This window comes from Thunnus albacares, chromosome 20, assembly GCF_914725855.1.
Source record: "Thunnus albacares chromosome 20, fThuAlb1.1, whole genome shotgun sequence".
Classification (NCBI taxonomy): Eukaryota; Metazoa; Chordata; class Actinopteri; order Scombriformes; family Scombridae; genus Thunnus; species Thunnus albacares.
In genome coordinates, this window is record NC_058125.1 from 17,602,434 (window position 1) to 17,615,246 (window position 12,813).

Consider the following 12,813-nt stretch of genomic DNA (forward strand, 5'->3'; position numbering starts at 1 on the left):
AAGTGTATTTGTGGGAGGGGGTGGGGGGGGCAAATGGCTATTGTGACTTTCGAAAACAGTGTATATTTGCATCAAGCTTGAAAAAGGGACTTCCCACCCCTGCTTCCCCCATGGCTCCTTCCCCCCTCCTCTGGATCTCACACCTCGCTTCTTATTTCCTTGACAACACATGGGAAGCCACTTCATAAAAGTCATTACTCTATAACAAGTGCAGCAGCCCACAGACCCATTAGAGAGGCAGGCAGGATACAGGGTTACTGGCTGAAAGCAAGGTTAAAAGATGTAATTCTTCCCTAAGCTCATCAGCTCTCATCAGCAGGGAAATATATCAACTTGTTAAAAGGAGGAATGAAGTCCTTTATGTACAAAAATAAGCCGCGATGATACCACTCTGGAGAATTCATGGTAAACAGAACATAAAAAGCTGCCACACTACTTGTATTAACCTCGTATGAGACAAACAAGTTCTGCAAAAAAAAAAAATCTACATAATTATGTGTTCTGCGAGGTCACTGAAGATGAACAACAAATATATTCACAGGAATATGTGGTTAATATGAAAACAACATTGTAGAAAACAAACAAAAAAAAAGACAAGTTTGGTCTTGTCGTAGTTGTTTACAGCAGCACATTTACAAGACCTTCAAAGGTGAAGCACATAATTTCTTTCATGGCTCTCTCTATAAATGTGTAAATTGATTGTTCATCATCTTCATCTCCCATTTAATGCTTCAACCGCAAGATTTTTGGAAAATTTTGGCAAGCAAGTGAAAACAGCACAGAGAACAGGACATTTATTTTCAAATAACCTTTTAGTTTGAACAAGTAGGGAGGAAATTTCTGTTCCACGTACCTACTGTCTGATATATAGATACAGCGAACAAACAAATAAATGAACAACTTTACAGCTTTACTGTAATGCAACCAGAATTACAAACAGACAACAGGGTGTCTATAAAAACATTTACCTATTATAGTCTATACAACAATATATCCAATTAGTGTAATTGGATTTGAGGCAGTTAAGCCCCTGATTAAGAGAGAGTACAGTGTAAAATAGAATGACAGCAACTCTGCATCAAGGAAATATTTTTTTTATGTACAAGAGACGAGCCGGATGTTTATGTGTGTTTGACATTTACTAACTCAGTCATGTATAAAAATGTTAAACGTATACATACCATCCTGTACTTGACAAGGGGTTTTTGTCAAATTGTTTGCAGTGCTCGCCAATGTTTATTACTAAATATCCACCACAACTAGCGAACAAACCAAGAACGAGACAACGTGAAATATCTAGGTGGAGCTACAAAAAACAAACTCAAAACCACACTTCAAAACGACTGACCAATAAACTACAGTAAGTGAAAGAAAAAGACCGAAAAATGTTGACCTCGATAACTGGAGTGCTGCTCATAAGAAATGTTTCAAGTTGGTGATGAGACAGGATTCCCTCCGGCAAATGACACAACTCTGTTGCAATACATGTATAAATAGTTGCGTAATTTAAAAAAAAAAAAAAAGACCTCTCAGAGCAAAGCTGCTTAACTTGTCAGATGCATCATACATGCTACTCCTCCATTCAAAAAGACTGTCTGATCTTTTTAACTATGCCAAAAATAAATCTTATATTTCATCTGAATAAAACTGACTACAGAATTAAATCTTACTATGCATGTAATCTATTACAAAACATATTTAGGAAACAAGATTACTATCAATACCTATAGAACACAAATTGACAGCACTCATTAGAAAGGTTTGAGTGACACAAGGACAGAGAATAAAGGGAGAGGGGTTGAAGAAATGAGTGAGAAAGGTGAGGTTTAACTTTACTTGTGTCAGGTGTGGTGGCCATGGTTGAGACTATGACAGGTGGACCAGTGCGGCGTCCTACCATCTTGGTGTTGTTAAGGTTCTGCGCTTGGAGAGTGGAGGAAGAAGAGACGGGAACAATGGTACTCTCAGGAGCAGCATTGATCCCTTTCCGGAGAAGTTGAGGGCTGTGTAGGGGGCTTGATGCCGCTACTGGCGATGCTGGGGGAAGGTTGGGGGCTCTCTTCATCAGCTCCATGGGGGAGTAGGAACCAGAGAAGGTTTTGGGCGCCGCTCCAGGGGTGCCTGGGGCTGGTGGAGGCTGTTGTCCAAGAGCAGACATGGCAAGGCCGGTGTGGGCATTGTACAAGGAGAAGGGTCTTCCCTGAGTCACAGCATTGCTATATCCTCCAGGGCTGACTGGGAAAGCTCCAGTTGCCAGGGGCCGTGCTCCTGGATAGGTGGTGGTCTCCAAAAGGTGTTGGGATGGTGCGCTGCTGGGTCTTCTTCCAAGAAACTCACCCATCCTGGGTGACACAGTTTGGATGGTGGTAGGGGGTTGCTGCATCAGGTTGGGGTCCATGCTCAAGCCCTGTGGCTGCATGTAGAGGTCATTGCGATGAGTGAAGCTGTTGGATCGGGTACGTGTTGCTGTCCCACCTGTCTTGCAACCAAGCACCACACGTGACAGGACACGGGCCTGGGCCAAGTTAGGAGCCACAGAGCGGACATCGTGGTCCTCCATCATCCCCAGCATGGCGGAGGAGTCAAAGCCATGTTGCAGCAGGAGCGTGATAGTGCTCTCAGCCAAGCCCTCAGCTCGCAAGAAAGCCAAGAAGGCAGGGTCCACCATCCTTTTGGGGTCTGCAGCACTGGGATGGTGAGGAGGCATGTTGGAGGTCATTCCAGCTGTGGCAGCCACCATGGCTGAGCTGGGGTCATAGTTTGGGTCATAAGGCAGCCTCTGGGAAGCAACAGCTCCATACGCCCTTGGGAGAGCTCCGTCCATTCCCTGAGAAGCTGGGTCCACCACTGAACTGGTGGCAGCTGGCTGGCGGGGGTCCAGGGACAAGCTGTTGATATTATTATAAGCTTGGCGAGCAGAGAGAGATGGTGGCTCGGTAGCGTAAATAGGAAGAGGGGGCTGAACCCCGTACACGGCAGGACAAGGAGAGCTGCCACCAATACGCTGGACGTCTGGGATCATCTTAGATCCCAGAGTTTCCTTGTACAAACGGCTCAGCTCATGAACGGGAGGGGGAGGAGGTGGCGGAGGAGGCGGGGGAGGAGGGGGAGGGGGAGGAGGCGGAAGGGTAGGTGTAGAAACAGAGGCAAACACAGAAGGTGTGGCCCTGGCTTGTCCTTGATCCCATGTAGGCCTCCCCCCCCCAGCGCTGGGCCCATAATGCGAGGCTGATCTGGTGAGCAGGTGCTGGTTATCCCTATAAAACCTAGACTCTTCAGGTGGCTGACTAGATAGGGGAGCATCAGCCTGGTAATAATCCTGAAGTGGTGCAGAGGCCCGGCCTGCCATCACTTGCCTGAGGTAGAGGTTGCTGCTCAAATCGGGCACAGAGTTCTTCCTCAGTAGCTGCTGGCCATGTTGCTGGATCTGCCTGTACAGGGAGGACTGGAGGACTGGATCCTGTTTCTCACCAAGATCTGGGTGATGGTGAAACCACACTTCACCGTCTCCCCCGCCCAGCGCCAAAGAATTCCTACGTCTCGCAATGACGCCACAGTAGTGACAGCGACTCGCGGCACCGTCGTTCTGGCCTTCAGTCCATTCAGGACCACGCTGGCCCAGAGAGCCACCGAAATGCGACTGCTCACTTGAGTTAGGCATCGGTGAAGACAATAAAGGGGACAGCTATAAAAGTGTAAAATAGACCTGGGTGTTGTGTTTCGACTCTCCAGTTACACTCACCTCCATCAAAGAGGGAGGAGTAAAGAGGAGAGGGGAAAAGGTGAAGCACCCTTTACCTGATCTGCAGTTGAAGAGCCCCCCTCCCCTGCCCTTTAAGTTTGTGCTATCATGTAGCTCCCTGCTGGCAGCCATCTAAATAATTCAGCCCTGGAAACATTAGAAATCCATGGAGAGAGAGGCACAACATGGTAAACACATAGAAAGAATACACACACACACACACACACACACACACACGCAGAGAGAAAAAAAAAAACACACCTTTAGGACGAGGCTCTACTCCACTCAACAGCAGGGTTCATGCTTGTGCTGGGCATCAGGCTTACTTTCCAAACTAAGACTGAGGTTCAAGAAATCGGGGTAAAAACACATGCCGGACAATGCCGGCAGAATGGAGGAGGGGACGAGACGCACTAATCCAATGGGGTTGATGTACGCCATTGGCAGGGACAGTCCTCTCGTCCACAGTGTTCACCACAAGGGGATTAGCGTCAAACTAAAACCTACTTAAATCCACTGCCCCCTGTGACATCACTTGAACCAGATAGTGTACACAGCCAGCACACTACTGATGCCTCTGGATGTGTTCACAGAGTGTAAAGCTACAGTGTTTACTGTGCTTAGTGGTTATTGCTAACTCTCCACTGGCCTGCAGCCTGCATCCCTCTGGGCGTGAATGGATCCTCCCCTGAGGGATTTGGGAGGTTGGGGACTGTTTGCTGTAACGTGTCCCTGGAGAGAAGAGGAGGGGGGGGGTGGGGGGGGGATTGTGAAGGCTGGACACAGATGTACTACTGAGGGGTTAACCCAGTAGCTACTAGAGGGAGGCCAGGAGATGCTCCAGTTGAAGCGTGGAGAACGCACAGCCTCCTCTACTGGGGAAGTACAGATTCACATATATGCATACACTCATACAACAGCAAGTCCTCATATTTGAGAAGCTGGAAGCAGCTAATGTTTAGAATTGTTGCTTGATAGATAAAATGAAACGAAATGAAATGAAATAAATAACAAATTGTCAGTATTGTTGTTGATTAATCTCCAGTTAATCAATTAATCAACTTATTGTTTTGTTTCAAATCAGAGTTTGCTTTAGAAAACTTGAATCATCATGAACTGCACCTTTACCAGTTGAGTCTTATTTCCCCTCACGGAGCTTGCACTTTGCAACTACATACACCAGATGTACAACAGAGCAGATGTGGCTTATCTGAGATGTTGCCATCAGAGAGATAACTGCTGGTGTTTACTTGCCGTGACAAGAGCAATGTAAACAAAAAAAAAAAAAAAAAAAAAAAAAACAGCGGCAGGAGGAGAAGAAAAGGGAGCTTTGATAAGTGTGCGATGGGAAAAAAGCTGATAAGGCAGAAGGCTGGCAGCTTTGACTTCACCTTTAAGACAGACAGCGTGGGATAGGACGAGACAGGGGATTTGATTGGACTGCACTGGACTGTGACATCTAGATGGCTACCAGCCTGTTTCTATTCTCTACTTTATTTCTCTTTGAAATAGGCAACAGGGGTTTAAAAGGAGAGCTTGTGCGGCAAGTTGCCAGGGACATCATCTGGATGCTCCTGAAGCTGAGACACAGAGACAGCGTGACAGAGATGGGCTAAATTTATTTAGGAGTGACAGAGACTGCTATAGTACTGTGTCTCTTTATGTTGTCCCACTACCTGTCAAGTCAGAGAGGAAAATGCTATAACCAGCTTGTTTTCATTTTAGAGCTTTAGTGATGCAATCATGATATAATATGATAGAATATAAAAAACAACAGATTGGAATGATTTGGAGAAGATTAAGTAGGTCAAAACCAACAAGGAAAAAAATACAAAAGTTTCATTTTCCCTACGGCCCTTAGCGGTCCAGGATGATGCACATCTGAAGGATGTTTTTTTTTTTCGTTAGAGGTAGAGCATACCTAGCAATTTCTTTGCAGTGATTTCTCAGTGCTGTCCTCCCAGGTCTGAGTCCCCCTGCGCTTTTTTGTCAGCTGTAAAACACACCATTAATCACTGTGTTGTATCTCTCTCCAGCTATCGCAGACAATAACTTCTTTTAATAAGCCCCTTCCAGGGCCGTGTGTCACTCAGATCCCCGCTTCCTGACAAAATATTAATAACAATAATAAACATCTCAAGTATGGTCGGGCTAGTGTTGCTAAAACCGCAACACGGATATGGTATATCATATCTCCTGCCATGCAAATTGCTACATTCCCCACAATTCATAAGCAACAGAAACCAGGGTACCAAATTCATCTTGTCTGCATCCTCTGATATGCCTCTCATGAGAGCTGCTCCATAATTAAGTGAGCATGCTATATTACACTCATCATGCAACAGGGACCCTGTACTTGCTAGCATGAATAATACAATACAGGAAAAGAAACCCCAAACTTACACAGTGGATATTTGGTCAACAGCATCAGAACTGATGCCAATACTCGGCTTTCTAGCTCACAGCCAATTGTGCGGCTCTGCGAAAGACCTCTAGGTACAATGTGTTGAACAGACGTCCAGCAACAGTCATGCCTTTGGAGCAATCTGGCCATCTTTCTAGGGCACAGGACGCTAACGGCAGGACTTGGCAGGCAGCACAGGCAGAGATAGCTGCAGAATGATTTAGATAGCTGCGACTCTACAACTGCTGATCCATTAAACTTTCATAGGGACTTCATAAATTAAAACCATGACTGGAAGAACTTGAAAATTCTACTCAATTACTGTGATTGTACAGTATATTAAAGTTTTAACGAGCCTCTGGGCCTTTTCTTGTTCTAACACAAGTACAGAGAGGAAGGAGGGGCGATGAGGAGAGAAAAACACATGGTACCAATTCTGGTCCAATGGCTTTCGGAGGGTTCACATCTGCTGTGTTATCAAAATGCGGTCCTCCGCCTCTTTACCACCTCGCATCTCTGTGGTGTATGGCGCAGCATGTCACACATTTGCATGGGTGGGAGGATAGTGGGGCAGAGCGTGAGCCGCTACTGCGAACCTTATATCATCAGGGCGAGACCTCTGGTAGACTTGGTTGAGGCAACTGATTAGAGTTTTTGTCTTCCATTTTAGCGGTGGGTGGAACGTGGGGCAGAGCATGAGCCGCTACTGCAAACCTTTTATCATCGGGGCGAGACCTCTGGTAGAGTTGGTGAGGCAACTGATTAGAGTTTTTGTCTTCCATTTTAGCGGGTTGGTTTGTTCCCTCTTTGCTTCGTGCGCAGCCCCACGCTCCGCCTGCCTATCATTATCAAGCCAGTGGCCCATACTGCATCACAGATGGGGCAGACAGAAGGGAGAGACGACAGCCCGCTTGCTTTTTGGAGAGACTAAGAGTCTGCAGCTGAGTGAGAGAAGAGGGAGGGAAGAAGAGTGACAGAGAGAGAGAGAGAGAGAGAGAGAGAAAGAGAGAGAGAAGAAAGGATGGAACAGAAAATGCAATTTGCCTCCACGTCACTGATGAAAAGACTGTCGTTAAACGAAAGAACACTTTTAGAATATTTTACGACTGTGTTGCAGAGGTTTAGTGGAGAGTAAACGTACCCACACACTGAACTCTAAAAATCTAATACGGCGCTTAAGTACATCCCCTGTGGTGTTAATGGTTTACAAAGGCTGGTATGTCCTCTCTCACTTTTTCTTTTACAGAACCTGGAGACTGTGCTGCCTCTTTTTCATCTAAAAACTAAGTCCAACCTCTCATTCATCACTGTTTAATGTTAACTCAAGTACATAATCCTTATAAAATACTAAAATAAAATACTGTTTAAAATTCTTGCGCTTGAGGATGACCGAGGGTTTGATGTCACCATTCCTCACATGACAGCTTTCAATGCTATGGATGCATCGCAGTCGGTAATTTATTTCAATTCTAGGCTTGATACCGAGGCTTTATTTTTCACATGAGCACAAATCATTAACTCACCACTCACTTGTGCTAGGCACAAAAAATAAACAAACCCTGCTCAAAGCATAGACAGACGAGACAGGGGCAGAACAATGGACACCTGACTATTTAAAGGGAGCTTTATCAAATCTGATAAATTAAAAAAAAAACCCACCGTATATAGCTCTCAGTCATCATGCGGCACCAGAATTTTCCTTATCTGTGTAATTAGATTCTCCTTTTCTCTCAGTTCTGACCAAGTAAGCTGGTAAGAATAGCCTAACAGCTGGTTGCATGTTTAGATATTTGTTCAGTCAATCAACATTAACTCATATTGTTTATCCTCAACGTATCACTCATAAGCAAATATTAGCATCACTAGAAAGAAAACAATCAGCAGCCGAACTACTTTTGTGTTTTGTTCTGCAACTAACACGGCTAAATTATATTTCTAATTATGCAACCATAAAGTGGCATCATGTAACACAACATTAATAAAATGCAGATGTTGATTAAAACATTATCTAACTAGATTAGAGCGGCTCTAATCTAACCCAGAGGGGAAAACGGTACTGCAGTCTACAAGCAACTGTCCTCCCTCCCAGCCACTCGGCCCAGTTGCTGCAGAATGATAAACATTGGTTCAGCTCAAATTAAGCTGAGAACATGAAAGGACCTGAGGCTGGGAGAAACATGGGCCACGGCAGATCACTCCTCATCTCTTCAGATGACAGAAATGAATCTCTTCGCCCCTGAGAGAGACAGAACGAGAGAAAGAGTGTGAGAGAGAGAGAGAGAGAGAAAGCTCCTCTCTATTCCTAATAACACTGAATTAAAGCTGATGCTTCCCAGCAGCTGCTTTGATTGAGCTAACTAGCAGCTTTTGATAAAAACAGTCGCAACCAGCTCCCTGCCTCCTTATTTGCAGACAGGGCAGATTATGCTAAATACATATCAAGCACTTTAATGGCTTAATCAGCCTTGTCATCTAGCCACCGGGTTTCCTTAGATACTGCATTTCAGATCCAAATGTAAAACATGCATCCCAGAATGGACAATCTGGGCAATGGTTTATTATGAAAAAAAAAATTACAATTTACACCTTGCATAATGTTGGAAACTGTTTTGGACAGGACGAGAGTTGTTTTTCAGTGTCAGCAAAACAATAGAAACAAAAGGTGAAGGCTCTGTTGGACAATGCAGAAAGAGTGTGGTCTCAGCAGACGTTTTTTTTAAAAAAGGGAACGCTCCAGATTTTCTCTTCAAAGAGATTGAGAAGAGACGGCGCGAATCACGGCTTCATCTGGTCTGTATCTGTTTGCCAACTGCAGGCCTGGTTGAAGTGTGAACCTGGATTAAGATGAGTTACTTCTGACAGTAGCCAAATGGGCCTTGTGAGGATTTTACCTGCGTGTGAGGGGGAAAAAAAAAAAAAAAAAAAAAACAGAGCTTTGCTTCATGTGTGTTTTCTCCTTGCGCGGAGACAATCGCCATGGCAGCCTTATCACGCTGCTACATGCAATCAGTGGGACAACTTTGCCTGGTCATTGGCTCATGAACAAATCACAAATCACAAGCTGTTTTTTTTTTTTTGTTTTTTTTTTTTTCTATACGCCCTCACAATGGCCGCCAGAGGACTGATTCACTGATCCTGTATGATGGCCATCTGGAGAGCCAGCGTATGAGAGAGCGTGTGTGTGTGTGTGCGTATGCGCGCGTACGTGCGTGTGTGTGTGAGAAGGAACGTCAGCAGGTACGCTCTCCATGAAGTAGCTCTGCATGCATCACAGCAACACCTGTTACCGTCTCTCTGTGCGTCTCTTGTGGGCTTTGAGCTCATGCCCAGCAGAGCAGACTAACTGTTGTTCCCTCAGGAATGACTAACTACCTCAGCTGTCTGATTCACACGAATGCAACAGCTGGATGTAGACGGCAGCTCTAATCAGGAAGGATTTCCACCAATGAACGATTCCACCTGTGCTATGAAATATGACTGCTTTTATGATTCTCCTCTAGGGCTGAGCGATTATTCAATATCGTTAATCGACTTTCAGTGGAATCATATTATGATGATACGGTCTAGTTCTGTTGTCCACATTGCTGATTCTATATAAATTGTGATAACAGAGTCATTTGTGTTTTTGTATTGAACATGTGAAGAGTTTTGTAATGTAATGCACACCAGTGGAACACAATGACTAGTGTTAAACATTAATTGTGCATACATTTACTTAAAGATGATATGGACACATTTCTTCTGTATTTCTGGGAATTGTGGGGGTTTAATACCCTGATGAGAAGTTTACATTCTACTGTTACACATATATTCCACATGTGGGGCTTTTTAAGGCTGAATATAATGTTTTTAGGCTATAATTTGTCTGTTTTAGGCAAAAAAATGAATTTAAGTTAAGTTAGAGCTGCAGTGATTAGTCGATTAACCGAATATTTGTAGGTTCCAGCTCCTCAAAGGTGAAGTTTGGCTGTTTTTCCTCATTTATAAATGACAGTTAATTGAATATCTCAACATTTTAGACTGTTAGTCAGACAAAACAAGTAATTTTAAGACATCGACTAATTGAGATAATTGGACAGATTAATGGAAAATGAAAATAATAGTTAGTTGCAGCCCTAAATTAAATGAATTTAGTATTCACCACCAGGATTACATACATTTAAAACAGCATTATGCCATCGTGATTAAAAGACTTTGCACAAGATATGATTGAAAAGTGAAAAGATTTTTTAAAATGTGAAAAAAAATACCCAAAGACTTTTTTTTTTTGTGGCTAGCTTTTGGACTCTATTTTTAAAATCCTTGTTACAGCTTATTGCTGAATAATAAAGTGTGTTTTTTTTTTTAAACTCACACTCTGTGGTTAAATTCAAAGCCAAATTTCATCCACAGAGAACAATTAGTTACAATTTTACTGCATTGTATTCTCCTAATGCAAAAGCTTTAAAAAAAAATCACCTTCTTTGGATGAAAAATTGAACGCAATCACTTTTCTACAGCAGTAGAAAGGATAAAAAAAACCCCTCAGATTTGGTTTCTTTGGCCTAACTACGGGCTGTCACAGGATGCTCGGCATATGTCCTTCATTTCATGCGCACAACGCTGAGGTGCTTACATCATGCTGCAAAACAAATATGCTGGCACTGGGGGTAATGGTGCGTCTAGCTTCATTTTCCAGCACTGCAGTCATGTCTGCCTCTCCCTGCGCTGGCTCCAGGAGGGCCCAGCAGCTTAACAAGCCTCTCGGGGACACAGACAGCCGAGAGGAAATGATTTTACCTCAGGACACAGTCTGACAGACACACACAAACACACACACACACACACACACACACACACACACCGGGCAAAGTCAAACAAGTGGGTTTAAAAATGCACATCCACAAGGCTTCAGACACAGTTTATACACCCACACGAAGACTTATATTCCTGGTTGCCTGGGCTGACTTTGCAGCTATGTGTGCAGTAGGGGGCTCCTGTTCTATGTTCAGACCCTTCAGTACAACACCAGCGCTCTCTAATCCACAACCTAAAAGTCTAATAATCACCGCAGTTCATGGTGTAAAATTGTCTGCTTCCAAACAGGCGTGACAGGATAGAGAGCGTTCAATCCCCTCTGGTAATCTAACTTGAGATGTTTATAGAGATTCTTCATAACCATAAGTCACACAGCAGACACTCCTACACAAACAAACAGCGGCTCACAGAGAGGCCACAGTAAAGCAGTAATCTCATTTACATCCGCCAGATGACTGTTTGCTGCTGAGGTCAACATTTATACACTGGTTACTGTGGTATCTGACATGTGCTGTGTGCCAGGAGAAAATTATAGCAATCAATAAGTATTGATCATCAATAGGTCTCAGGGTTGTGCTAATAACAATAAGGATGGTTGGCTGGCGGACATATTGCTCCTGAGTAATGTCGATAAGGGGAAATAAAAGAACAAAGCAAGAATAGTGAGGATTTATTTTGCAATATCAAGCTAAATGAAGCTTGTTTGTACAGTTACAGTAAGCATGGTTTTGGTCTAGATTAAAACTGAATTTGGTGGAAAAACTGAACATTTTGTAGACGTGAAGGTTACATAAACACTGTTGTTTCAATACCACTTCAGTGACTATATATTGACAGAAATTTTATAGACTGTGGTCATTGAAACGCTGTTGAAACAACAGTTATATGTAACTTAGAAGGTCTGAGGCCAGTTTAAACCTACAGTACACATTTAGTTGCCTGCAAATCACCAAATCGGTGCATAACTGGTTTACTGTTTTCTCAGTCTTTGCAAACAAAATAGCTTTACTCTATCTGGACATTTTAAGAGACAAAAAAAACTCTGCTTAACTTTACACACAATTAAAAAAAGTTGCTTCAAATGGACAACCCTTAAAATCTTTCACAACAAGCACAACTACAACAATTATTCCTTCTAATCCTCATAATAATCCCACATTTTATTCCTAAAGTTTATCAGACAACTTACAAATGAAGAGATAACTCTTGATTTGATGCACTGGAGCTCAAAACACAAGCATCAATATCAAGTTTAATTAACTATGAAATCCAACATCATGATATAATGAAAATTATAAGATCAACTGTGGAGCCCTTCTTGTGTACATAGTGGAAAATACACTTGCTGTATTGCGAGAATGAGTGATAGATAAAAAAAGTTTAGGACAGACTCACACATTCTTTTACCTTCACAGATGCGGTCCAGCCGCTGTCTCTTCACTTTGTGTTTGTCAGTCAGGGACATGGCGTCAAACACAGCACGGCGCAGGACGGCACGGCACGGCTTGGCACGTCAGGGGACCTCTCCTCCTCAGCCACAAATACTGACAAGGTTCAGACTCCTAGTGCACTGTCGGCACTATTCCCCGGGGCATACCGCCTCGGCACATACACCTGCGAGAAAGACACACAAGCGCAGAACAACCTGGTTGAACACAATGCTGACACACACACGCACACATATATATTTTATATATATATATATACTGTATACACATTATTGATGTACAAGCACAAAAAAACTCTGACACGGGAAGGCATTAAAGAGTCCTTGACTACAAAGTCACTCAGCCTCTCGCTCACAAAGAGCCTGGGAAGCTGCAGGCAATAGATATACAGAAAATCAGTGACTCTCTCACACACACACACA

General features: G+C 43.5%; 1 protein-coding gene across 7 annotated transcripts in view; it reads right to left on the bottom strand.

The window, feature by feature from the left end:
• Positions 1–12,813, bottom strand: part of LOC122971944 (C-terminal-binding protein 2) — a 106,994-nt gene that overhangs the window by 42,825 nt on the left and 51,356 nt on the right. For 3 of the 7 annotated variants that reach the window (XM_044338707.1, XM_044338708.1, XM_044338709.1), the window contains one exon: positions 12,339–12,557. In XM_044338707.1, coding sequence (XP_044194642.1) covers positions 12,339–12,408 — 70 coding nt within the window. In that variant the 5' untranslated portion in view covers positions 12,409–12,557. Of the gene's footprint in view, positions 1–1,836; positions 3,662–12,338; positions 12,558–12,813 lie in introns of those variants that run through there. The other 4 variants (XM_044338710.1, XM_044338713.1, XM_044338705.1 and 1 more) reach the window with 2 other exon arrangements.